The sequence below is a fragment of the Hippichthys cyanospilos genome, chromosome 12, assembly GCF_059441005.1.
Source record: "Hippichthys cyanospilos isolate Australia breed blue-spotted pipefish chromosome 12, RoL_Hcya_1.0, whole genome shotgun sequence".
Taxonomy (NCBI): Eukaryota; Metazoa; Chordata; class Actinopteri; order Syngnathiformes; family Syngnathidae; genus Hippichthys; species Hippichthys cyanospilos.
The window spans coordinates 715,995-740,530 of NC_142380.1; the positions used below are offsets into that span (position 1 = coordinate 715,995).

The following is a 24,536-nucleotide window of genomic DNA, read 5'->3' on the forward strand; positions in this document are numbered from 1 at the left end:
TGAAACACGACAATGATTTTTAATACAGTATATGACTTTGGAGAGTAAAGGCGTTTTTTTCCTAGTCCGGGCCAAGGTCATTTTCCCGCGCGGTCCAATGACAATCGCGATGCGGCGAAATGGAATGGAAAAGCCTTTGCGCTGACTTGGTGACGCAAGCTCCATCTTTTCCTATTACGCAGCGCTCCCAACTTGCACCGGTTGTTCTTTTCAACACGGAACAAGATTTCACAGGCAAAAGCAGTTGTTTCATCAAGTCTTGATGAAAGTGAGCGACACCACAGGATGTGTCTTCACGTTGTGTCACTTCCATCACGTCAACTACATTTCAATTTGTACTTTCTTGCGTACGCACACACAGCAAATGCGCAAACTTGTTAACTTCACAAAACAGCCTTTTTTATTTCAGTAAACAGCGCCTATATATTTGAACGGTTTGCGCTTGTTCATTCAGCTTTCCTTTCAAATATATCGAAAATATTACTGCTTGATGTGTCAAACAGCAGCGTTGAAGTTTCCCATTGGCTTTTTTTTTTTTTTTTTTTTTTTTGACCTCCCCTACAAAAGCGTCAGGTCAGGAAGTGGTCTCGCACCTTAGAGTTGTCAGCCGCACACAAGAAGCAAAATAAAAAAAGGTAAGCTCCACACTTTCTCACCACTGATAATTGAACTAAATACCATCTTTTTGGTTTATTATTCAGAGATTAAAATCATTTCATTTTAAAAGATTATTTTGCGAGTGTTTTGGCTTCAACATGCCTTTTCATTTATGCCATGTGTTTTCACAGTACTTTTATAAAAAAAAAAAAATATATATATATATATATATATATATATATATATATATATATATATATTTATATTTATATAAAATACAGAAACATATATGCATACTTTGTGAATATACATATTTACGTGTGTATGAATTTACATATACACATATACACATACACAAGTCTATTTATTCAATCAATTAGAGCTATTTTTAAAATTGGTCCCATTCTGAATGAATACAATAAGTTACGAAAATGAAAGTAATGCATATTCAATGAAATTAATTTGGTGCTTTAGTTTCTATTTTAAATAATCAGAAAATCTGTGAATGATGGTGAATTTGAGGTAGAGGGAAGAGTGTGGAGAGGAAAGGTGCAACCTTCCCTCTCCACACTTCCCTCTACAAACACACACACACACATATATTTTTATGTTATGGAGCATACGAAAAGTATTCAAAAAAAGTGTTAAGAATTCATCGGACGTTTGAAGCTTTGGTAATCCGGTGCCATGACGCAACATCGGCTTGACCAACCATGTTTCACATCCTCGGTGGCGGAAAAGTGGAATGAAAAATTCCGAAAAGTTTTCGTCCGAGAATTGGGACCCAAAATACTTATATATGTGTATATATTTTTTTCCGTTCTACTTTTTCCAGATTTCAATGTATTCATTTAATTTGGTTTAAAGATGACAAAAAGTAGAAAATGCTATCCACGTGCTAATCACCGGCACGGACAGTCACTATTTCGGAGCACAAACAGCAAAATATTCCAACATAGGGACAGTTTTCTTACAAAGTCTTTCAGTGCCACGGACGAGAATTATTGTCAAGTAAAATACTTAGGTTGTGTGCCGGTGACAAGACTTCTAATCCACTACTTTTTGTTTTTAATGAATGGCTATTGACACAGCGCCCTTCTTTATATTACGCCAAATGAGCACTGTTGTAATGCAGTTGCAAGCATCCGCAAACTGTTCTTTTGCCTTGAAAAAGACATTTTTGTTCACGTTTTATCAAAGGGAAGGACTGTTGAGATGTCTCAGACGCTACCAAAAATAGAAATATTTGTGTCAAAGTCAGCGTTGTGCCCAAAAGCCATCTTGTCACTTTTGCCCAAAATAGCTTGGTGTCACTCAAATGAGCTCTTTCCAAACAGCGCTAAGTAGGCTACCCATCTTTTTTTCCAATTCTTTTTAACGGCTAGGATGTCGGATCGAGGAGGCGCGACGTTGGAGCCGGCGGCTTCGGAAGCGTCCGCTCAACCCTCGCCGCCGCCGTACGAAGAACCGGCGCCGCAAGAGCCGCCGCCCTATTCTCAAGACTTATCGGACGACGCGGAGGCCAAAGGTGAAACGGCGGAAGGCGACGCGACGGGAGGCGACCCCGACGCCAAAACGGAGGGCCGGGCGGACGAGGTCCCGCTGGCCGAGACGTCGGCTTTCGACGACAAGATCGTCAGGAGGGCGTTTGTCCGTAAGGTCGGCGAGGCGCCGCACCTTTCGAGCCGAACGGCGGAAAAACCGTTGTCGTGCTTTCTTCGGTGGGCGCCCAAAACAAGACGGTTTCGGAATAATTACGATTGTTTCAGAATATCTTAAGGACGTCTTGGGAACGCCTTGCGCAAGAGCGCCCCGGTTCAAAAGAGCCGCAATCTTTGTTAGTTGGGAAAAATAAAGCATTTGAAAAAACGACGTTTTTTGCTATGAATCTCATTGATGAAGCCTGTAATTTCAAACCATATTGACAGCGCAATTTTTTGCTTGTCTCCCACGCTAGGTATTTTGTATCCTGACCCTGCAGTTGGTGTTCACGTTCAGCGTGGTTTGCGTGTTCACCTTCTCTTCGGCGGTGAAGAAGGCGGTGCAGAAAAACATTTGGATCTACGTCAGCTCCTTCCTCATCTTTGCCGTGGTCTGCATCGCCCTCAATTGCGCCAAGACCCTCCGTCGCAAATACCCCTGGAACATTATCGGTTTGGTGGGTGCCCGCCAATTGCTAAAAAGATATGTGGCGGCGCTCCTCAGGGATCAACTCCAGCTACCCTCTCGTTGCTTTTTTTTTAACCCCGCGGTTCGGCCAAATGAGTCTGTTCTAGAGCCGAGTTAAGGTTTTAAGAGAAGGTTAAGGTTCGAGGAGCCCAATCTGAAGATTTTCAACCCGGGCTAAGATGTCAACCCAGAGCGGGAACAAAGAGTTTTGTTTTTGAAATGTCCACAGGCCATCGTAACGGTGACCCTGTCGTACGTGGTGGGTACCATGGCCTCCTACCACGACACCCGTGCCGTCATCATCACCATGGCGACCACCCTGGCCATCTCCCTCAGCATCATCGCCTTTTCGGCGCAGGTCAGGCTCGTCCGGAACCTGAGCTTTTTATATTCCGGGGGAACTCGTTTTCACACGGGATGGATCGATTCGCAGTCACGCTATGATTTCTCCTGCTGCTACGGCCTCTTGCTGATCCTGGCGGTGGACTTGCTGATGTTCGGCATTTTCAGTGGCGTCTACTATGCGTACATACCTCAGGTTTGCTACGGCTGCTTGGGCGCCCTGGTGTACGCTCTGGTAAGAACTCCACGTACCAAAGTACGGATTAGCATTTCGCGTTTGGATTTAGGGAGTCAATCGTCACCGTGGATTTTCAGGGCTATAAATTACGGGGGAATCGAGGGTTGGATGGTCAAAATCGGATTAGGGTTTCGCGACCTAGATGAATCAAATGACCCCAAATGAGCACACTTCTTTTTCCCCCAAATAAAGGCCAAAAGTACAGGTGCGTCCTATAAACGGTAACTTAAAAAATACATTCTTTTTTTGTTCCGGCCCCTTTAAGTTTCAAGAGTGTCTTGTAGTTTCAAACACATTTGGGGATTTTTTTTAAGAGTCCGAATTAGGGTTCGCAAGGAGACCTAAGAACCGTTCCGTCTTCCCGGCTCAGTTCCTGATGTGTGACGTCCAGCTGATGACGGGTGCGCTGAACCACCGCCTGAACCCCGAGGAGTACGTCAGCGCGGCTCTGATTATCTACCTGGACATCATGCTCATCTTCATCTACCTTATGGGGAAGCACTGAAACACCACCGCGCGACTCCGCCTTCTCCCAACCCTCACTTCTGCTTTTTTTTTCCCCGTTTCTCAACGGTCGTGACAGTTCCAACTCAAAATTCAAATGTCATTTTTCATCTTACGTCCAGTATATATAGTACTGTAGTTTAGGCTCCGAGTGAAAGTTTGACCCTAGGGTTGAGAATTTAAAGGGAGGTTTCAAGATGCCCGGTTTGGGTTTCAAGCCTGGAATAAGCGATTCCATTTTGAGTGTCAAAATAGCTTGGCGGTTCCAAGCCTGTGTTGAGCTTTCACACTGGAATTCATCTTTCAAGAATTTATTCAAGAAAAAAAAAAAACAGAATTGTTTGTAAGGGCCATGGTAATTATTGTTTTACTTCATATTATTAGACATAGCAATTTCATGTAGCGATCAAAGGGTTTGATAAATACTGCTATATCAAGCCTTTCGGTTCAAAGTGGATGAGGCAAATACAATTTTTTGTCACATTTCTAAAGCAGTCGACAATCAAATCGGTCCCTTTTATGAAAATAAAACTGTTATATATACTGTAGTAAAAAAAGAGTGTGAAATGTGCATGTACCTTTCTCTTAATGGTAGTATGGAGGTATAAGAGTCTCTTTTGGAGGACAAAACGTGCTTTGAGTGGGGCTTCAACCTCTGGACTCCCCCGCCCATTTCTGCATGGCAGGTCACTCTGCCAACTTCCCCCTCGCCCGTTTTTGCATGAAAGTCATCTCTGCTGTATCTGCCCTCACCTCACCCCTCCCCACCTATACAGTAAGTTTCACACATTTGTCAGACGTACGCGCGCAGCAGTGCTTTTTACGGAACGTCCTTACACGGTGCCAGATGTAGAAAAGCAGTGTTTTAGTTTCAAGCAGATGGCCTTGGAACGCTTTTATTTTGAAGTTCCTCCCGAAGCAAAGTTGTGACAACCTTTAGCTCCCAGCGTGAGGGGCGTTCCATGTAAACACTTGCGACATTCAATGTATACCTACAGTGAATCAAGTTCCATATGCAGAATTTCACACTAAAATAGTGCAGATGGTAACTTGGATTTTTTGCGACATTCCTTTGCGTGAGGCACGTTAATAAGCAGGAAACTGTCCCGTAAAAGAACGTTATGAAATCATTGAGGTTACCACAAGGAGGCGTAGTTGAAGTTGACTCTCAGCAGGTAGCGCATGCGCGCCTGGGCCGGGTTGTACACAATGAACTCGTTGTACAGGAGCGAATAAGCGCCGCCCTGAGACGACGCGGCCGCCTTCTGCGTTGTCTTGACGCCCGGACCCATCGGAACCGTCGCGCCATTCCTGCGAATTGTTGGAAAAGAACAATACTGTTTTAAGAAGGGTTGGAGTTCAGAAACATGTCTGAAATTCTTAATTTAAGCCAATGAAATGTAAGCAAACACTTCTCAATATGATTTTTTGGCCGCAAATGAACAAATGTCCGCCCTCCTCGCGAGTAAAAACTACTTGTCTTCTTTCTGGTTTGTTGTTCGATAAATGTTCTAGGTTGCCTGAACCGGACAGTTGGTTTAAATAGGATGGGGTCAAATTGTTTTGCTTTTTCAGAGTGAAATCGGTCCCGGGAACAGCATAGCTCCTCTTGAGCAACAAACCTAAAATAAGAGTTAGGTACGGCCGAGGTCAAACCGACCCAGGATCAGTCTTATTTTCACAACACAACAGTGGGTCCAACTGACCCGAAGAGTATCTGTTCATGGGAAACAAACATAAGAGCAAGGTTTACCATGCCCCAGAACTAATCGTATGCTCCTGGGTTCAATGGACCCAGGGCACAGAGAACAAGTACTTACAGAGTAACAAAATTCTGGGGGTCGGGCCCGGTTCTCCCGATGCCCTTGGTGCTGTGTTTGCCCGCGGGCAGGTTGTCGGCGTTGTAGTCTGCGTCCAGCAGCTCGTTACTGTCTCCCAAGGCGACCTGCACGTACCCGCGTGGGCGACCGGTCGAGCAAACGTAGAAACAGGACAGTCGCCGACAGTTGCGGGTCAGATACCTCACACAGCAGCAGCAGTCCCACTTGATTGTGGTTCCTGGCGAAGCAGTAGTTGGCGCTCTTGGATGACATGTCAGCGAAGTAGATGCCTTTGCCGAACTGCAACAACCGCAACGGCAGCTTAGGGTTTGGGTTAAATAACATCTTAAGAAGTAAATGACATAAAAATACGCAAGACAAAAAATAGCGTGTACAAATTAGACAGAATTAGTGTAGGTAAGAAATGGTGAAAAAATTGCTGTGAAAATCACTGTTCTTAAAGGACATAGTTGACTGATTATTTTCAATAAAGCCTGTGCTCACAACATCATTGTTCCTACCATGTAACCCGTGACAGGTGCTTCTGGGGGTGCCACCCTCAGCCCCTGACTGAGGATGCCCACCCAGTTGGAAAGACGAGACCCGTGCCACAGCAGCATCCTGCCATGAAAAAACAAAACAAACAAAGTCATTGATTAGGGTGGCAGACAGCCATCGGTTTTCCCGGCCACTATTCCCGCCAAACCTGTTGTGGACGTCAGACAAAAATGCGCTGCTCTCGCCGTCACGTTCCACGGCGAAGATGTCCTGCACGCTCATGGTGTAGTCACTGTGCGTGGATGCGTGCGTGGAATGCAGATACTTTTCAATCACCTTCGCGTGAAAAAAATCAACAACACAAAACAGAAAAATGTCAAAAAACGTCCAACAGGAGTTGGAAATGCAGCAAAAGCTGACCTTGTACTCTTCGCTGAGAGGGTCCAAGGGGTCAAGCAGGCAATTGAGTGAACGGTAGTGGCGGTCCAGAGGATGCTCATCGGGACCCTCGCCGCCGCCGCCGCCGCTTTCCACCATTTTCACCGCGATCTGGATGTCGCTAAGGGCCTGGGCGGCACAATCAAATGACATTTTTGAAAAGCTTTGTGCTAATTGCAGACCCCACCTATATTCAATGTCACCACAAGACAGGATCCGCATTATTTCCATGTTTCTCTATATAATGTCTCTCCCCGACAAATGATGAGCTCATCAGCTAGCTTTCCCGCTTGGCTCTGGGCGGACGCGCTTTGCTGCTGCTGAGGCACTTTCTTGTGTGCTGTCCTCATCTTTTTGTGGCCTCTTGTCGTTTCCCTTGCCCTTTAAACCAGTCGTGGAATTGGGAAACCTGTGACTCAATCCACATTTTTTTTTTGCTCCGGAAGGACAATTGGGGGGGGTAGTGTCCGTCCGGGACATTCGCAACAATCAATGGAACAAGCGGAGGGTGGTTTGTTTGTTCGGATTTTTAATCACAGGAGACGGAGGATTTCCGCCGTATCGGCAAATTGCCCGATGGGTGCGGCTGGATTGGAACTCAAAACGTTACCTCTAACAATTCGATCTTCCTCTTCAGCTCTTCTTCCGTTCGAATGAGAGGCGGCGTTTTTAGTCTTGGGGAAAAAAAGGGTAGAAGGTAAAAAAATAAATAAATACTGGTAAATAAATACATTGACTTCTTAAAATAATGGCCTATTCAATTTGGACTTTTTGCCTGAACCATCCGGTGAAATGACTCACTACCTTTCGACGATATGTTACTATAAAGTTGTATTCGCCTTACCCAAAATCATGCGGGATGCGAGTGTAGAACTGATTGCAAGCTTCCACCAGCTCGCGGCCCATATCTTTCTTCTTCAGACACGCCTCGATCTTCTTGAGGGCCGTGTAGCCGGCGCTGATCTGCTCTAAGGTCAGCTTGCCTTCGGTGGAACGCAAAAGAAAAGCAAAATATTTGCTTTTTTTTTTGAATGAGACCGGTCGCTACAAGAGCAACAGGGTATGGGTCATTCCAGAATTGGAGGACATTTTACACTCCAGCCATCAAATTTAAAATAATCTATACACAAAACTAAACCATGCAGTTCCTTTTGGACTGACCGAGAGGAGCCTTGCGAGTGTCAAACTTCATTTCCAGCACCACCTCCTCCATTGCTTTGACGTCACAGATGAGTTCCAGCAGAGATTGGACCTTGGTGTTCAGCGTGGAGATCTTCTTCGGCACGTCGCCGACCGCGGGTGCCGCCTTCTCTTCCTGCAAAAAAAAAAAAAAAAAAAAGGGGGAAGGATCAGACAGACATGAAGGCACTTAAATTCAGCGAGTTTTGTTCTCATTGCCTAAATCTAGTGAACAAAGGGTGAAAAATGGGGAAGAGGGGGAGAAGGGATTTTAAAAAATGGAAAACTGTAAAAGTCACAGCTGGGTGCTTTGCACTGACGTGGTAGGCCGAACTTAAGCTGCTTCTGTGTTAGGGTTAGGGTTAAATGCATAAAAATACATCTAATCATGGAAAAAGCATAAACTCAGAGATTCAAAATGAAACAAACACGATTGTATGAATGAACACCTTAACTATGACCGTGATTAAGCCATCGCAGTAATTCTGTGACTCCTTATTTCAAACAAATGAGCAAAAGAGACAAGAAAAGAAATGCTATATAATAATTCAATAGAAATTTGATGTTAAAAAATAAAGAGGAAAGAGGAAAAATTGGGGAAAATTGGAACAACGCGAAAAATATATTTGAAAAAGTAAGAGTGTGAAAAAGGGGAAACGATGAATGAAAAAAAGGATAAAATGGAAAATGAAAAACAAAACAGAAACATTAGAAAAAGGAATGAAGAAACAAGGAACTTAATGGTTAATGTAAAGCAGATTAAATGAGGGAAAAACACGATGAAAAGGGGGTGAATACAAAATGGATGAAAAACAATAATCCTTAAAAAACACCTTTGAACTTGTGCTGTAGTCCATGTAGACCATGTCGTACTTTCCAGCCACCTTCTCAAAACTTCCTCTGTGCTCCCACGCATTTTTGGTCTTGTCTAAGAACCTAAACCCCCAAAAAGTATGACGATTAAAACAATCCCACATATAACCGTAACAGTTTAAAAGAGTAAACATTCGTCTCACTTCTTCTTGAAGATGTCTTTGGCCTTCAGAACATCTCCGCCGCATGCCGTCAGGCTGGACTGACCCACTTTGCCCACTGGGGGGCACCAAAGGGTTCATTTAAAACAAAAGGAGATTCAGATTCGGGGTATTTTTCTCTTTCGCTAGAATGTGCAGCGATTGCAACGTCTTGTTGTTTACTTTTTAAATACCAAAGACAATGATCTTGAAGAAACTTCCGAATGAAACGATTTTATAGAGGCCGGATGAAAATGAAGCACTCACCTCTGCCCCATCTCATCCACACACTGTACACCTTAGCCGCGTCATCCTCAAGCAGCTGGATCAAGTAATATTTGTTGTTGTTGAACTGAAGGTTGGTCTGCAGAAACAAACGAAACCCCGACAAAATCAAAGAGCGTCTGTGCATATGCTCAGCCTCAAATCAAACCACAAAGAAATTTACTTGGTTCAGCATCACGTCATAAACATCTGCTCCTTCGCTGTAAACGTGAGCCTGGCCAAAAGATGAAATAAACTTTGGTGAAACTAAGCAGCTTCCTCACACTAACCGCAACCCAAACGTCTCCCAGCGTAAGCTTTAGTCACTGCAGTGCACGGCGCGAGTCCTACCTTCCCGAGCTTGGCTTTGCATTCCGTGTCCACCGGCGCTTTGCCCTTCATGACGACCATTTTCACAACTTCTGGAATGATCGGGAAACACGCCTTGAATTTGAGTATGCAGACGCATGGGAAAGTGGGGAAAATGGCTAAAAACGGCTTTTGTTACAGCCTGTAAACAAAGGCAAAGTGCCTCAGACTCTTTTTGTCTGCGCATGCATGCCAAGCGTGCTCATTGGACGCACCTTCACTGGGCATCTCTTCCTTAAGTTTCTTGTTTGTGGCACTGGCCTGACTAGCGCTTTTGCCTCGTTTCCTTTTGCCTTTGCTGGGTTGCTTCTCACTCTCTTCCTCTTCCTGTTTCACCTCCACCGGACCCCCATTGGCAGCACTGGGGTCTCCTTCTGTATCATCAGAACCTGCCGGAAACATTGTACAAGAATCGGAGCATTTTAACCCTCACATATGCTCAATTTCCGCATACACATAATATGTGCAGGATTATTTTTTTGTAATTAATTTCGAACGACTATTATGCTGTTTTACTCTTGCGTGGTTTGGGGGTTTTCCCATGACTCTGAATGTATGTTTTTTATTACTATTTTAAAATATCTTCCTGCACAAATATCTGATGTTATGACCTTGTTCAACTTTTGAAAATGCAGCTCATGTACGGGTTTGGCTTATAGTCTGGAAAACACGGTATCTTAATTAACCCTCACCTGTTTTTAGCATCTGCAAGCGGATCTTCCGCTTGTATTTGGTTACAGTGTTGACTTGGACCAGCTTCTTCAGGTCCACCTGGTAGACTGACCCCGAACCCAAAGTCATGGACACGCAGGTTTTCCCAGAGGTCATGGCCGAATCCAGCAGGGCACAGTCGGATGGAGAGTATGTCTCCCACTGCCCTTCGTCGTCTTGCCACTGCCACACTACAGACACATCACCTTAGTTAGCTGAGTTAAGGAACCATTTTTGGTTTCTTCATGACACAGCATGGCCAGGAAGACTTTTTATTTATGGTCCCTAAATGACATAGTAAACCATAATTCCATGACATATCGCATATGCAAGCAAAGAAACATTATAAGCGACTGAAAATGACATCACAATTTCGTAGGGTTCAGGTAACAACCAATCACAGCTCAGCGTGCGGCTGTCACTTGACCTAACTGAGAAAACAAGTGAGCCGTGACTGGTTGTTAACTGAGCCCTGAGTAAGTGTGATGTTGTTTGCTTCATCTCCCACCAGTGCAATGTTAATCAGAATGCCCTTTGGAGCCGCATAAAACATATTAAGTAAAATTCAGGGTTGACTTCCCCTTTAATAGTTGACACTTGCATGAGCAAAAATGCTCAGAAACGAAGAAATCAATAATGCTGCTGTTACTGATAGCATATTTTGATATTACGTCAACACTAACGTCATAAATATGTCACGCGTCATTGTTTTAAAGTACTGTATGTCCACTTACCCCCAATTCATGACATTCAATGCGAAATGTATAGGGCATTGTGTGGACAATAAACACGTTTAACGCGAAACTAAAAGGTCCGCCGACTTAACCAGTTACACACACACAAAGAGCATGTTAGTGTTGTTAACATATTTCTATGTAAATCGTGAATAGCAAATTAAGCTTTAAGCGTCAAAAGAGTACCATGGCGTTTATGTGCTTGCGAGGAAATACTAACCTTTCTCAGACTGTCTTTCCTCGTTTCCTGGCACGGTTGTGCTTCTAGATCTCCCCTTTGACCGCCTCATGACGGCTGATAAAATCGATTCTTATTATTAACAATGTTAGCTTCGCACCACTCGATGTAAACAAAACTCGTTGAATAGAAAGTGGGCGGGAAACTTTCCATTTCCTGTTCAGACAGCCGGCAACGCCAGAGATCGCCAACGAAAGACAGATGCTTAACTTGGACGTTTTGGAAAGGAGGACGTGGAAGAGTTATTCTATCGCATACGCACTGGTCAAGCTCGTTTGAATCTTCAAAAGATTGAAAAATAAAGACATCAACAATCAATAAGTTTTTCACGATAGTACAACTGGTGGCTTAGGGTGTGACTATTTATAAATTTAGTACCAGGAACGCGGTGTGCTGAACATTCGTTCCGCGTTGCCCATTACTCGGAGTTATTTTGCCGACGAATCAAGAAAATGTGCGCTCACATAATGTGGCTGAAAGTTTCACCCTCATTTAATCTCGTTTCATAAGTATTTGTTGAGATAATTTGACATGGCGACACGGGCCTACGTTTTTTGCGTCTTATGCCAGCGTGCGAGTGTTGTGAAGAGGATAGCGGCAAGCAGGGTGAGGTCACTTTGGGAGAGGTCATTGAACGTAGCATCGCCCACGAGCTAGTTTGCCCATTGTCAAATTCAGTCACGTAATGTAGTTTATTCCTTTATTTATGTTAGTCATTAAATGGTTTCACGAATATCGGTTTACGTTTCATAACCCGTTTGCCTATAACAGTACAGTAAACCGGACCGCAAACTTTTTCGTTGGATATACCGCAAAGCATTATGGCTCCACCGGGCAAAAACATTTGTTTTGGATCTTGTCAAATGCGCCAACTAACTTAACTGTTGCCTGGTTTGATCTGGTTCCCAGGGCTTGAGTGCTGTCGCAAATCCCAAGCCCAACGCGGATTTCCTTAAAGGACAGCCACACAAACGACACCCGGGAGTGACCCACCTCAAAACCCTGCGCCTACCCGATGAACTCCTGGTGGCCGCCCGCTCAATAATCCACAGTATGTTCTAAAACCATTTTTGCCACCATGATGATATATTTGAATAAGAGAAAGTATAATTATTCTCCTAACAAATTGGCTGTTAATGATTATTTGGACAATGAATCTAACGATTTAACTGGATAGGGTACTTCCATGTCTTATCTAAGATAGAGTCCGTTTCTTTGTTCTTGAAAAAAAGAATGACAAAAAACGGCATAACTTTATGAGTAATCATCGTTGATACCCTAAAAATTTGCCAAGCAATGAACTAGTTTTGCTAACTTTATGCCTTATCTGGACGGTGAACTGTATTGTAATGATTTGGCTTGTAAAAGGAACCCAGTTGTGGTAGTTTATTGTCTTTGCTTGGCAAGGAACCATTTTAGGCACTTTTACAGCTCGAAACTGCATTATTTACGTGATATAATTTCTTAGGGTCTCAGGTGTCGAAGCTTCCCGAACGCGCTCAGAAGCTGACCAACTTCCTGTGGAGCAGAAAGCGAGCAGTGGAGGATTTGGCGGTGAGGAAGAAGGCCATGAGTCTGGAGAAGGAGCTGTGGAAGAAGGCTATGGAGAAAAATGGAGGTGTCCATATACTTCTGATCTTAATGTTCACAAATATATGAATACATTTTCTCATGTTTGTGTCTTCTTTTCACAATACTGTATAGATTTAGACGAAGAAGCGGTGGCCGACCGCATCAAGAAAGCCGTGTTGTCGGAGCTTCGGCGAACATTGTATCACTGGACTCCTTTGAAGTACATGAATGCGCTATTTGTATTCCTTTGCGGATGCAAACATATGCAGTATTTTCTACTTTATTAATTGCATAATCACCACGTTTGTCATATTTTTTTAAGGTATGACGAGGAGCTCGGCATAGTCTACATGGAGGCCAGGATGGCCGGCGGCTACGCTGCCGTGAGGAGGGCTCTGAATGAGGTCTATCAAAAATTGCTGTCAAGAAGTCATTCTTAATATTTGACGTTTGTTGTTATTGCCACTTTCAGATAAAGAAACGCGATCCCACCTTTGCTCCTCAGTCCCTCCTGGATTTTGGGTCTGGGCTGGGAACCGTTGCCTGGTAAGTGTATTCAAAGTTTTTTTTTGTTTTTATTTGGAATGCAAACTAGATCCAATCATTTACTGGCTCAGAAAAATCACTGTAATTCCCCTAATAAATAACACACTTTATTTCCCCAAAAATGAAGGCCAAAACTTTTTTGAATACATGAATACAATATGAATATGAATACAAGAAAAGATGAAGAGGTTAGGATGATGAGGATTATTCTGTTTTGCCCTAGTTTTTGCATTGTTGCCAAAGTGTTATATGCGTCTTATACTCGGTAACATAGAAAATACCAGAATTTGCCCCCAAAATTAAGGGTGTGTTTTATATCTGGGAGATTTTGGTAAGACACTCAATTGGTCTTTCGGTAATTCACCAGCTTCAATTGTGCAATGTGAACAGGAAGTGGTCCACTTTTACTTGATCTTTTTTGAAATCGAAACCTCCTGACTTAGTCGCGGTTCTAAGAAAAAGGGGGAGGGGTTAAAACCAAACTAAGAGCACCTTGAGCATTAAAACCTTTGCGGGGATCCAAATTGTGTATGTCCTTTACTCAGGGCGTCTCATGCTTGCTGGTCTGCAACTCTGAAGGAGTTGGTATGTGTGGACAGCTCAGGTCACATGAACATTTTGGCTGAACGGCTTCTTAAAGGTACAGGCTCTCTTGCACTAACAAATTGGTAATAATACAATCTGCTCTATTAGATTGGGTTTAACTGTATTTTGTGGTTGCCAAGGTGACGACGAACACGCCGAAGCTCACATTAAACACGTTTACTTCAGGCAGTTTCTCCCCGTATCCCCAAAGGTGAGATCTCGACCAGCCAGCCTGGAACCATTTTAGGAAGCTTCCTGACTTAGCCGAGCAATGGGCGGCGTCTTCCTGACTTAGCCGAGCAATGGGCGGCGTCATTACAGAGCTGAACGGGGGCCACTTTTCTTTCTCAGGTGCAATTTGATTTGGTGGCATCGGCTTTCACGTTATCAGAAATTCCCACCGCAAAGGAGCGGGAAGAAGCCGTAATCACGCTGTGGAGGAAGACTGCCTCCTACCTGGTAGGTGGCAGAGACTAGAATCAAATCAAATGGAATACTGCAGAGTGTTTTTGTTTCAGTTGTTGGTGGAAAACGGCACCAAAGAAGGTCATCAGATTCTATTGGAGGCCCGACACACACTACTACAGAATAAAGACAAAATTGTCCACGACACCAGACCTGCTTCAGTGTTTGCTCCGGTATTATTCAAATCATTTATATTGATTGATGCAATGGGCTATTGTGACCCGTCTCAACTTTTTTTGTCGTTTTTATTTTAGTGTCCTCACGAAGCCACGTGTCCCAAACTTGCGCTAGAATCCATCATGCCTTGCAACTTCCAGCAGGTGTACATACCCCTACACGGGGTAGGTATTTAAATGTTGACAAAAAACCCATACTAAGTGACTTACGACGCACTAATTACTATTGTTAATTTTGGTTTCAGCACAACAGTCAGACAGAGAAGTTCAGCTACCTAATTATGACCCGAGAGCAGCACCGCCCCCTAGAGGAAGATGCAACGGTGAACTGGTCCAGGTTGATAGCGCCCCCACAGGCCAGGACGAGGCACGTGCACTGTCGGCTGTGTCGCTCGGATGGACGCCTGCATCATTTGGTGGTGACCGCCAGCAAGCACGGACGGTGAGCTAGTTCGCAGCTAATGTTTGACGCTTAATCGGTGCTCTCCTCAAGAAACCGTCGTATTCTTTTTTTCCATTTAGCGACGTTTACCGCTGTGCCCGGAGCAGTGAATGGGGTGACAGACTTCCTCTAGCGCAGAATATCGATCGCGACGACCAAAACGAAGAGGACGGGGAACCAACAACATGCTAATAAAGAAGAAACAAGCTGCTAATGAAGTGATCATTCTCATATTTCATATATGTTATCTCTAACTTCCAACTTATGCTAAGGAAGTTAGCATTCCTTCCAGGCAAGGAACAATATCTTTTCTTGGTATTACACTAATCTAAATTGCTAAAGGACCAATGAATAGCGGGAAGGAATCCAAAATATTTGGTAATATTCTTTGCTCAAACAACTCACGCTTAGGATGAAACTGCTGATTTATGTCTCATGCCAATAAAGTTAGCGTTATACTGCGCTCTCACAACCCACGCTCAAATATAAGTTAGCATAGCATATGTAGCTTATGTAACACAGTGATACAAATACATTTAATTATTTATTTGTAATTTCCTTTCATACAGTATGAACACATTCTTATTTAAAATGATTTTCTTTTGAGTGACTGAAGCTAATCATGCTAACAAAGTTGGCTTCGCCACTTTTCTTCCTGTAAACAAGCCACCAAAGTTGTTTTAATGGCAATACATTGCTCCCTATTGGTTAACAGTGAGGTTTTTTAGGGTATATGTTTTTGTTTAACAGGCCACAATTTCTTTGAGAGCCGACGTCAAGTCCGGGTACTTGTACTGAAACCCACTCTCCAAAGTCCTTTTGGGTACCACCTTCTGGCCCTGAGCTAGTACAACGGCTCTCTCTGAGCCCAACAGAGTGTTGAGCACAAAAGCGGGCACAGGGAAGATTGTGGGGCGCCTCAGCAGCCGACCCAGCTCCTTAGTGAATTCGTAGTTGGTGTTGAGGGCAGGTGCCACCCCGTTGAGGACCTGGCGGGAGCAGGGCGGCACATCACAAGACGGTGGCTCCAAGGATTGGGCGATGATACCGGCCAGGTCTGACACGTGGATCCACGGGAAGGGCTGCTGGCCTGAGCCCAGTGTGCCACCCAGGCCCAGCCAGAAGGGAAGGAGCATTTGCTTCATGGCGCCGCCGTCACGGCCCAACACCGCCCCTGGTGGAGGGAGGACCAAAAAACGGGGCATGTCAAAGCACTTATGAAAAAAATCTTTTGATCAGGAATTATCTTCCAGAAATGTGAGATTTTTGTATTTTTTTTTAACTATCAATTGAAAAAGTAGCATTATTAGTGACAGCCAAATATTATAATTATAATGAAATGGACACTCTTCCGAGACACCTGATTGGCTCCCAGCGCGACCATCACCCAGTGAGGACAAGAGTAGATGCAACTCAACCGCTACCTCGATTTCTTTTGTAATACATTGGAATTTCAAGTGTAAACACTGCTTGTTATCATGTTGGGTGACGCTACTTTGCGGTCTTTCACTTTTTCCCCATTAACCACGAAAACGAGGGAATACCGCACTGTAATTTCCTACACACCGGGTCTGATGACCACTTGCTTGGTGGTCTTTGTCATGCTTTCTGGCAGTAGTGCAGCAGCTTCCCACTCTTTTACCAGCCTGGAAAGCAAATCAAACGGCGTCCACTCGCTGTCCTCCGTGTACTCTGTAGCCAGACTGGGTTTGTAGCACGCTGTAGTCACAAAACAAAATCGACAGCATTTTCAAAACAAAACAGTGGCTACTCTCACTAGCGTTCAGCATCAAAGAATGAATTTTTTGACAAACTTACCGACGCCCGACACCAGAACCCAAGAATGTGGAGGACTCGGGGACGCGGCGATAGCATCAGACAGAGCTTTTGTGCTGTCGATGCGGCTAGTAAACAAATCTTTCTTGTAGCTTTCGTTCCACCTGAAACAAAATGAACATGATCACTTGTTTTGATTCTGGGTTAGTAGTCGTTGTTTTCAGTTCTTTTATGCAAGGTGAGAGGAGTGACTGCAACAATTGTGACATGGAGAGTGTATATGGCAAAGAAGAATATCCAGCATTGTTTTATTTTCACTGTGCAAAGTTACATTGTCATTTCCCCCACATATTTCAGGTGGACGGTTGCTTCATACAATAGTGTTGCTCACCATCGCAGCGGGTTCATAAGATTCTCTCCTGCCAAGTTGACAGCCCCCTCACATGGCGGGAGGCCGGATGACTTTAACTCACCCTGTGGGACGTAAAAAGGAAAAGCCAGGTTGTGATGCATTCAAATACGGACAAAATGTTTACTCATCATTCATCACTTCTAGATCATTGTACCCATGTTATCCTTCCAGGGCCAGGATGGCGGGAGATCAAGGTGACTTCATGGCCTTTGTCACGCAGCAAACGTGTCACCTCACGACCCACGAAACCAGATCCACCACCTACGTGGAAGTCAGATAGGTAAAAAGTCAGATTAGTTAATTGAATGAATGAATGGATGGATAGATACTTTTCAGATCACTTTTATTCATTCATTTATTTTAGGCGATGCACAAACAATATACAACTTAACAATAGAATCAACTCAGCCAAGCTTGAACGGGAGTGTGCAAAAGCATATTTATTTAATCTCACTCATTCTTTGTTAAAATAAATAAATTTAGATTATGAGGACGCTCTGATGCCCGACTATCCCTGAAATGCAATGCCTGGTAATGATTGTCATAAAGTGCGCATGCGTATACACATGTTTATAAAACAATCGAGTTAACTTGGGGGTGGGGCACGTTTTAAAACTTTAATATTGCTTACTGTGATGTGTGTGGGTTTTTTTTTTTCTACCAGGAGTTACACAAAATATACTGAAAGTACAATATGCGAATGCTAACCACAACTAGCACGAACCATTGCAGTGACACACATTGACCTTCCTTCGCCGAAAAAAAATTAAGTCGTGAGGCTTACATACCTATGACGACTCTCATGATATATCAATTGTAATAAAATGCAGTAGTCCTGTGATAGTATTAATGGAAGAAATGTGGCGTCAGAACCACTAATTTATGTCACTCCGAGGACGGCGACTCTACTCCTTTTCCTTTTGGTCCTACCAAAACTCCGTAGTCAAGCTCTTGACGTCAATTTGTAGTCCACGGGGCCCGAAATTATGTCATCACTCATTACCGCAATTGTCGACGACAGTTTTATCTTGTAATTATACAACTATTGAAATATTCTTTAAACTAATTAATAAATAGTCTTTAAATGTTAATACACGCATAAACACTACATGACATATTTACCTTCTCTTCGTTTGGTTTTCTTCTCTTGTTTTTGAAAATACTTGTGCAATACCGCCGTCTTGTGGGTGGCATCTATAACTACTTCTTGTCAAATAGATTTAAAGCAAAGCTCGAAACGGTTGAGTGTTTTTGACATTTTGAGTGTTATCACTTCTCTATATGAACTTCTTCGAGTTCGTTCCCTTGCCTGAAACATTGTGGATGTGGATTGTACGTAATAACATCAATCGAACGGTTTTTCAAAACCTGGGCAAAGTTCAAGTATTTTGGTTTGCGCATGCGCGACTTTATCCAAAACTTGAGCCAAACCAATTTCCCGTTAAATTTGATTTAAATGTGCACATAAAATGCATGCAAATACAATTAGTAGCGACAACTGTGAGTTTTAATAACGTTTTTCCAACGAAGGAAAGTCGCAGACCGCAGTGACACAACTTTTGTCCTTCAAGGTAACTTATCTAGTTTTTGTCCGGGAAAATCAGCGCTGTTGCACTTTTTCAAGCATTTAGTAAAGGCAGCTAGTACAACACACTTTAGCTCAGTAAAAATGACAAAAATGCAGTCTTTCGTTTGATAGTTGCACAGACCGTCATCTTCGTTTTTCGAATCTTTGCCCTTCAACTGCAGCTTCGTGTTGATGACACTCGATTTGACTCAAGTTCAAACACGGTTCAGGCCGCATAATAAGTAAGATTTTGCTGTCGACGAATTCTGCAAAACACTCTACCGACTGGACTTAAGTTTTCATAATGACGTTTTCGGCATCGAGACGTAGAGGTTATAAGAGTTATGTTTAAAATGTTATATTTTTTACGTGGGTCTGGTATTAATTTGTGTTGAATTTGTGTTTCCTGGCTGCAGATTCGTCATCAGCCACATGGAAATTGTAAAAGTGTTCTACTGATCAAAAAAATAGGTGAAACAAAACGGCTCGTTTGCGACTTGACTGTCGACAAGAAACCCGAGAACACAGTAAAAATATACAACAAAAAATAGAAACAAAAGTGGCACATGAACGTGTGATGCGGAGAAATAAAGATGTAAGGATACTTTAACCCCTTTTCCTGGAAAAGATAGACAGTACCAGACTCAAAAGATGCTTTCAGCCATACAGCGTAGCTTTTGAACGGCTGTCTGCTGTATTGATGGATGGGCAACTGTAATCCATACAGTGAAATCGAAAAATGCTTATTTTTGTATGGCCATCCAATGCAGTCACTGACGCCTCCTCCCTCGCTCCCCTGAAGCTAAGCATGTCGTCCCAAGTGCGCCTCCGTCTTCTCCCGAGCGCCCGCTGCCTTTTCGACGAGCCCGTCCACGTGAAGGTGGCCGGTCTGGCATCGGGGCAGGTGGTTACCCTGAGAGCCCGGACCACAGATGAGCTGGGGGTGGTCTACCGTTCGGCAGCCATCTATCGAGCGGATGGCGGCGGGGAGCTGGACCTCCGCCGGGACGGCGCCCTCTGCGGCACCTACGAAGGCGTGGAGCCCATGGGCCTGCTGTGGTCCATGCGAGCCACCGTACCCTATAAATACTTCCAGTGGAATAAGGCGCTGAGTCCCCACCTGGTCAAGTTCTCAGTCCACGACGGCGTGGACGTGGAGGAGGAGGAGCGCGGAGGCGCCCTGGCGGAGGCCACCAACGAGAGGTTCCTGATGGGGGAGGGCGTCACACGGGAGGTCGTCAAGCTCAACAAGTATACCGTCGTGTTGTTCACGCCGCCAGGTTAGAGCCACTTCATTTCAAACTAGATGTTTGACACCACTTCTTTTAAGACTAATGTCAGTTCAAGAACGCAGAGAAATCAGGTTCAGGCAGACTACAACATTTAATAACAAACAAGAAGGAAGACAAGGGGCTTAAACTCTTTTTACTCGCGAGGAGTGCACACAAAGTCGCGCACAGCTGACCGATCTCCTACCGCTCTGCATTCAATTTCCGTCCGCTCTCGTTTATCCGTTAGCGTTGGCCTAAGTTTCAAAATCGCTTGCTGCTCTGAAAGGTTAGAAAAGACATTATGGCAGCAAGGTAACAATCAGTGTGTGATTGCGGGGGAGGTAGGTGAAAGTCCATATACTATCAGTCACCGCCACCTTCTTTCTCAGGACCGTGGCGACGGAGCCCATACTGTTCCCTCCTGAGATTATGTCGCGGTGCCTGTGATTAGGTTAGGTGCCCGCTTTTCTTCTTAAGGCTTCAGGAGATAGGCAAATAGCCCGGTATCATGCAAATTTTCGATGCTTCTCGCAGGAAAAAAAGATTCAAATGATTGAATCAGGTGCGTTGGGGGGAGAAACCTGCTAATCGCCCGAGCCGCCGAGTCCAATGCGGTTCCAGCCATTTTCGAAAGGCCGCCATATTAGGAGGTCTTGTCGCGAAAGTCTTAACCTTGAGACGACGACGTTATGTGACTGCCGCAGGTGAAGGTCCGTTCCCGGGCGTGCTGGATTTGTTTACCACTCCGTCGGAAAAGCGGCCCAGCCTGTTGGCCAACAAGGGCTTTGTGGCGATGAGCATGCCCATCTTGTACGACAAGCCCACCAACATCCAGTACCTGGAGCTGGATTGCTTCCAGGAAGCTCTGAATTTCTTACAGCGGCACCCTAAGGTGGCTACACTCTCAACGCTCACGTCGCCGGCAACTCTTCTTCCTGTTATTTGTGCAGCGCCGGTGTTGTTTTAGGCTTCGGAGGAGCGAGGAGAACTTCTTTTCTCAATTGTGTTTTATGCATTTGACTTCATTGATTGAATTTCCAGGTTGGCAGCGAGGGGCTGGGCGTGATCGGGGGTTGCAAAGCGGGCGACATCTCTCTGTCCTTGGCGTCCTTCGTGCCGGGCGTGCGCGCCGTGGTCTGGATCAACGCTTGCAGCGCCAACATCGGATACCCTTTGCGCTACCGGGGTCGGCAGGTCCTTTCCGCCGTGGCCTTGAACACGGACGAGATCGTCGCCGCCGCCGACGGCGCCAACATCGTCAAGTTCGGCGTCTCCGACCCCGACGGCGAAGAGAACAGGACGAGCCGGGTCCCCGTGGAGAAAGCCTCCGCCGACTTCCTCTTCCTGGCTTCGGAAGACGGCCTCAACTTTGACTCTCGGACCTTCATGGAGAGTATGGCGGCGCGACTCAGGCAATCGCTTCTTCTTATTCTTCACCACCAAAAACGTTTGTGTTTTTATCGATAAAGAACCTTTATAGTACCTTTTTTTATAGTACAATTTTAATCAATGACTTTAATTGATTAGTACCTGCGAATTTTAGACACTCTGGCAAAACTTTAAAAGATTTGAAAAAAAAACCCATACATATGCAATCCCAGGTACTTATGCTTTTAGATTTTTTATCAACAATTTTGCTAAGGGGTGTCTAAAAATACGATGACCTAAAGTAAATCTTCATTAGTACTTAAAAACAAAATCGTTGATTACTGGAATACATAATCACCCAAAGTGATCGATTAACTAAAGTAGTTCCTACATAATTGATTAGCTGTTTTTAGACCCTCCTTTAGCTAAATTCTAGGGGGGGACGAACCTGGCGTTGCATTTCTGCACTCTTTAAAAAAAAACGTAAAAGCACGTTTTTGGGATTGAATGAGTTCATTCTCTCAATGTGACTTTTTTTTTTTTCTTTGGGTGACTCAGGCGGGCCGGCAAGAGTAACGTGGAGACGGTGTGCTACCCGCGGGCCGGACATCACTTGGAGCCACCCTACGGGCCCCACTGCCACTCGGGCATACACGGGTTCCTGCGCATACCCGTCTTGTGGGGCGGTGATCCCCGAGCCCACTCCCACGCCGAGGTCCGGGCCTGGAACAAAGTGGAGGAGTTCTTCAAGAGCCGGCTGAGCTGCGCTCACGCGAACGCCAAAGCCAAATTGTAAGCTCGGTCATTCGAAATGGTGCAAAAATCAGACTTCAAAAAAAAAAACTTTTAAAATCAAACAGTAATAGAAGTAGTGGTAGTAGTAAGAATAATTAAAAATGACAAACTTAATTGATTGCAAGTATTGACAGAGCGCTACTTAATTCTACTAATATTAATTCAGATATGTTTGCGATGCCTCTGGGGATGCTAATGTGCTCAAAGTCAATGTTATTCTAAAAAGCCCTGCTTCCATGCATTACAACCGCTGGCTGGATTTTTCTTTCTTTTTTTTTTTTTTAACTTACATTCAAGCACTAGTAATACCCAATGAACTACTTGCACCGTAAAATTACTTATTCTGGAAAGATGAGTATTCTGGTTAGATCCTGTTACAGATACAGCACTACAGTATCATCGCAAACTGTAGCATTCTTAAAAAAAAAGAAAGAAAGTAATGACATGCCATTGCCCCATAAAAGAACATTATTTCACACCACATACGTTTGTAATGCCTCTTCATACCTCTAGGGATGCTATTAGTCTGCTTTTCTTCTGTTTTTAATGCTGTTTTTTTAATGATTTGATTTTCGTGGAAAGTATAACTTAATTCGTCCTAATGTTACAGTAACATTGCCGTTATGTTTTGCGTAACGATTTGTATTAATCGGACATTATTCTAGAAATGTTTTTTTTTTTCTTTTCAGTTTTGTACAATTTTGCTTTTTTTTTTTTTTTTTAACGGCATGTATGTCATCCCACATTGCGAAAGAGGCTAATTCAATGTTGAATCATGGTCAAAATGTTTAGTTTAGGTTGGCGATATGTGAAATACATCTGTTACTATTAATTTCTTATGTGTCCAATCTACGAATTTTTTTAACTTTGAGATGTTTAAATGAGACAAATTTGAGAAAATGTTGATTCCTGTCTGAGAAAGTGTTTCAAGTGGATTGTGAAACATTTTACAGCCTTAAAACATGTATAATAATTGTAAAAAAATAAAATGGCTATTTTGCGGATCTCGAGCTCTTTATTTCGATGTTTGACACATTACACAAATTATGATGTGTAATGAGTTTGACAGTCTCAATTAAGACAGATACGGTTGTGATGCAGCTGCGGTGAAAAAAAGAAAAATCGATCAGTCCATGAAGACCCGCGCTACACCTGAAAAGAAAAGTCGCACGCTGTGAAAACAAATACAATAACATGAAACACATTTTCACCCAGATTTTCTATTAGGTCTGGGTAACCCTCTTTAATCGCGCTGAATACATTTAACAATATCAAAAGTTAAACCATTCACTCAAAATATGCAGCCACTTAGTTACTTACGCTTTGAGCTCATTTTGGATCAAGTTTGTTTTTGACGGTTTTGTTTCCTGACTTCAGATTCGTCTCAAGCAACTTGGAGATTGTTTAATTGTCTAGCTGCGATGTTTATCAACAAACACGCGAAAAAAGTGGCTTCTCACTAACTCCCGAATGTTTGCAAGAAAAAGCAGAAAGAAAATTGAAAAAGAACACATAGAACACGAGACTTGAATCCACACGGATGAATAAATAAATGACGCACCTGCAGCTGCGTTATCCTCGACATTGCGTTTACATTTTTCTGCAAACAATTCGGAGTTGAAAAGAAGCCGCTCTGTTTTGCGTGTCTATACGTGAAAGAGGAGTTAGTTCAACAATTCTAGTACTAATACTTGTCCCTGGCATTGAATGAGTTTATATATTTTGAAAAATGGATTCATTTTGAAATGTGTTTGCAAGACCCGCGTCGTCGTCAAAAAGCTCCATTATTTAGTCGCTAAATATTTTCCTCAACCATGAGCGTTATGATAAAGAAGCAGTTCTTTAAAACAGTTTTAGTTAGTAAAAACAAGTCTCTGTGACCAAACTACATATTTTTGGCTCTTGCTTTATTTTGTTGTTCTTGTTTACTTCCGTTGTGAAATTGGTTGGTAATGTTAGCTTGCTAGCTCTTTTAACTATGTTAGCAGGTGTACGCTGTGTGTTGGTGGAACATAAGTCTGACATGTACTTGAAAAATTTTGCTTCAGAGCTGGGTGACATTGTTTTTATGGTAAAAAGGAAGGATGTGTTCAAAAAAATGAAGGCTCACATGGCTTTTGAGAGCGCGCCATCTAGATCAGGTTGAAGTGACATATGCAGTGGGACAAATTGACTTTTTTTTCGAATGAGTGGAAAATGATCCACATTCATACATCATTTGAAATTCACTAACTGCACCACACTGATCATTCTTATTAATGCTAAGGGGTTCTGAAATACTATATAAGATAGATAAAATAAAACATCAATACATTAAAACATAAAATAGCCTTGCATTGAAAGCTACAACCACAATTAATGTTAAAGGGATAATGTGTAAGATATCGACCGTTTTTCATTACAGACAGCAGGAGGCGCTGCATTTACCATTGTATGTATATATATAC

At 43.5% G+C, this 24,536-nt stretch overlaps 5 protein-coding genes across 8 annotated transcripts; 3 read left to right on the forward strand and 2 right to left on the reverse strand.

Moving 5' to 3' along the window:
• Positions 1-540: 540 nt before the first annotated feature.
• Positions 541-4,651, forward strand: LOC148414267 (protein lifeguard 1). Of its 2 annotated transcripts, XM_088430321.1 has the most exons (6): positions 541-635; positions 1,983-2,256; positions 2,555-2,755; positions 2,996-3,124; positions 3,200-3,343; positions 3,717-4,650. In XM_088430321.1, exons 2-6 carry the CDS (start codon positions 1,984-1,986, stop codon positions 3,849-3,851), a joined length of 882 nt encoding a protein of 293 aa, XP_088286447.1. In that variant the 5' UTR covers positions 541-635; position 1,983; the 3' UTR covers positions 3,852-4,650. The 2 variants fall into 2 exon arrangements, with proteins under 2 accessions (XP_088286447.1, XP_088286446.1); XM_088430320.1 differs by having other exon boundaries at positions 2,996-3,343; positions 3,717-4,651.
• On the reverse strand, positions 4,177-11,306 carry parp2 (poly (ADP-ribose) polymerase 2). 2 transcript variants are annotated; one of them, XM_088430319.1, is made up of 17 exons: positions 11,097-11,306; positions 10,124-10,333; positions 9,647-9,820; positions 9,414-9,481; positions 9,247-9,297; positions 9,066-9,162; positions 8,802-8,877; positions 8,619-8,721; positions 7,768-7,921; positions 7,451-7,589; positions 7,217-7,280; positions 6,589-6,735; positions 6,377-6,504; positions 6,192-6,291; positions 5,872-5,970; positions 5,671-5,795; positions 4,177-5,161 (listed from the first exon to the last, which is right to left on the reverse strand). In XM_088430319.1, exons 1-17 carry the CDS (start codon positions 11,164-11,166, stop codon positions 4,987-4,989), a joined length of 1,980 nt encoding a protein of 659 aa, XP_088286445.1. In that variant the 5' UTR covers positions 11,167-11,306; the 3' UTR covers positions 4,177-4,986. The 2 variants fall into 2 exon arrangements, with proteins under 2 accessions (XP_088286445.1, XP_088286444.1); XM_088430318.1 differs by having other exon boundaries at positions 9,414-9,484; positions 11,097-11,304.
• A 242-nt stretch (positions 11,307-11,548) lies between these two features.
• Positions 11,549-15,114, forward strand: mettl17 (methyltransferase like 17). The gene is made up of 13 exons (XM_088430521.1): positions 11,549-11,720; positions 12,024-12,165; positions 12,583-12,732; positions 12,819-12,906; positions 13,009-13,090; positions 13,159-13,232; positions 13,778-13,872; positions 13,958-14,028; positions 14,169-14,276; positions 14,336-14,455; positions 14,537-14,623; positions 14,704-14,900; positions 14,981-15,114. Exons 1-13 carry the CDS (start codon positions 11,646-11,648, stop codon positions 15,090-15,092), a joined length of 1,401 nt encoding a protein of 466 aa, XP_088286647.1. The 5' UTR covers positions 11,549-11,645; the 3' UTR covers positions 15,093-15,114.
• Positions 15,115-15,431: 317 nt separating this feature from the next.
• sdr39u1 (short chain dehydrogenase/reductase family 39U, member 1) lies at positions 15,432-18,022 on the reverse strand. Its single transcript, XM_088430522.1, has 6 exons — positions 17,877-18,022; positions 17,243-17,349; positions 17,068-17,150; positions 16,719-16,840; positions 16,467-16,619; positions 15,432-16,074 (listed from the first exon to the last, which is right to left on the reverse strand). The coding sequence occupies exons 1-6, from the start codon at positions 17,890-17,892 to the stop codon at positions 15,644-15,646; spliced, it is 912 nt and encodes a 303-aa protein (XP_088286648.1). The 5' UTR covers positions 17,893-18,022; the 3' UTR covers positions 15,432-15,643.
• A 445-nt stretch (positions 18,023-18,467) lies between these two features.
• Positions 18,468-23,093, forward strand: LOC148414271 (acyl-coenzyme A thioesterase 3-like). 2 transcript variants are annotated; one of them, XM_088430492.1, is made up of 5 exons: positions 18,468-18,659; positions 19,426-19,935; positions 20,631-20,818; positions 20,968-21,338; positions 21,853-23,093. In XM_088430492.1, exons 2-5 carry the CDS (start codon positions 19,464-19,466, stop codon positions 22,088-22,090), a joined length of 1,269 nt encoding a protein of 422 aa, XP_088286618.1. In that variant the 5' UTR covers positions 18,468-18,659; positions 19,426-19,463; the 3' UTR covers positions 22,091-23,093. The 2 variants fall into 2 exon arrangements, with proteins under 2 accessions (XP_088286618.1, XP_088286617.1); XM_088430491.1 differs by having other exon boundaries at positions 19,458-19,935.
• The last annotated feature ends 1,443 nt before the right edge of the window (positions 23,094-24,536 follow it).

What these genes read in the sequence shown, in the direction of transcription:
- LOC148414267 (XM_088430320.1), top strand. Translation starts at nt 1,984, where the DNA reads ATGTCGGATCGAGGAGGCGCGACGTTGGAGCCGGCGGCTTCGGAAGCG. An exon ending in GGAGGGCGTTTGTCCGTAAG is followed by an intron (nt 2,257 to 2,554) that starts GTCGGCGAGGCG and finishes CTCCCACGCTAG; the next exon opens with GTATTTTGTATCCTGACCCT. An exon ending in GCGCCCTGGTGTACGCTCTG is followed by an intron (nt 3,344 to 3,716) that starts GTAAGAACTCCA and finishes TTCCCGGCTCAG; the next exon opens with TTCCTGATGTGTGACGTCCA.
- parp2 (XM_088430318.1), bottom strand. Translation starts at nt 11,166, where the DNA reads ATGAGGCGGTCAAAGGGGAGATCTAGAAGCACAACCGTGCCAGGAAAC. An exon ending in GCAAAGCCAAGCTCGGGAAG is followed by an intron (nt 9,298 to 9,413) that starts GTAGGACTCGCG and finishes TCTTTTGGCCAG; the next exon opens with GCTCACGTTTACAGCGAAGG. An exon ending in GGAAGATCGAATTGTTAGAG is followed by an intron (nt 6,736 to 7,216) that starts GTAACGTTTTGA and finishes TGTGCCGCCCAG; the next exon opens with GCCCTTAGCGACATCCAGAT.
- mettl17 (XM_088430521.1), top strand. Translation starts at nt 11,646, where the DNA reads ATGGCGACACGGGCCTACGTTTTTTGCGTCTTATGCCAGCGTGCGAGT. An exon ending in AGAGGATAGCGGCAAGCAGG is followed by an intron (nt 11,721 to 12,023) that starts GTGAGGTCACTT and finishes TCTGGTTCCCAG; the next exon opens with GGCTTGAGTGCTGTCGCAAA. An exon ending in ACCGCCAGCAAGCACGGACG is followed by an intron (nt 14,901 to 14,980) that starts GTGAGCTAGTTC and finishes TTTTCCATTTAG; the next exon opens with CGACGTTTACCGCTGTGCCC.
- sdr39u1 (XM_088430522.1), bottom strand. An exon ending in CTTATGAACCCGCTGCGATG is followed by an intron (nt 16,841 to 17,067) that starts GTGAGCAACACT and finishes ATTTTGTTTCAG; the next exon opens with GTGGAACGAAAGCTACAAGA. An exon ending in GGTTCTGGTGTCGGGCGTCG is followed by an intron (nt 16,620 to 16,718) that starts GTAAGTTTGTCA and finishes TTGTGACTACAG; the next exon opens with CGTGCTACAAACCCAGTCTG.
- LOC148414271 (XM_088430492.1), top strand. Translation starts at nt 19,464, where the DNA reads ATGTCGTCCCAAGTGCGCCTCCGTCTTCTCCCGAGCGCCCGCTGCCTT. An exon ending in CGTGTTGTTCACGCCGCCAG is followed by an intron (nt 19,936 to 20,630) that starts GTTAGAGCCACT and finishes TGACTGCCGCAG; the next exon opens with GTGAAGGTCCGTTCCCGGGC. An exon ending in TCTTACAGCGGCACCCTAAG is followed by an intron (nt 20,819 to 20,967) that starts GTGGCTACACTC and finishes TTGAATTTCCAG; the next exon opens with GTTGGCAGCGAGGGGCTGGG.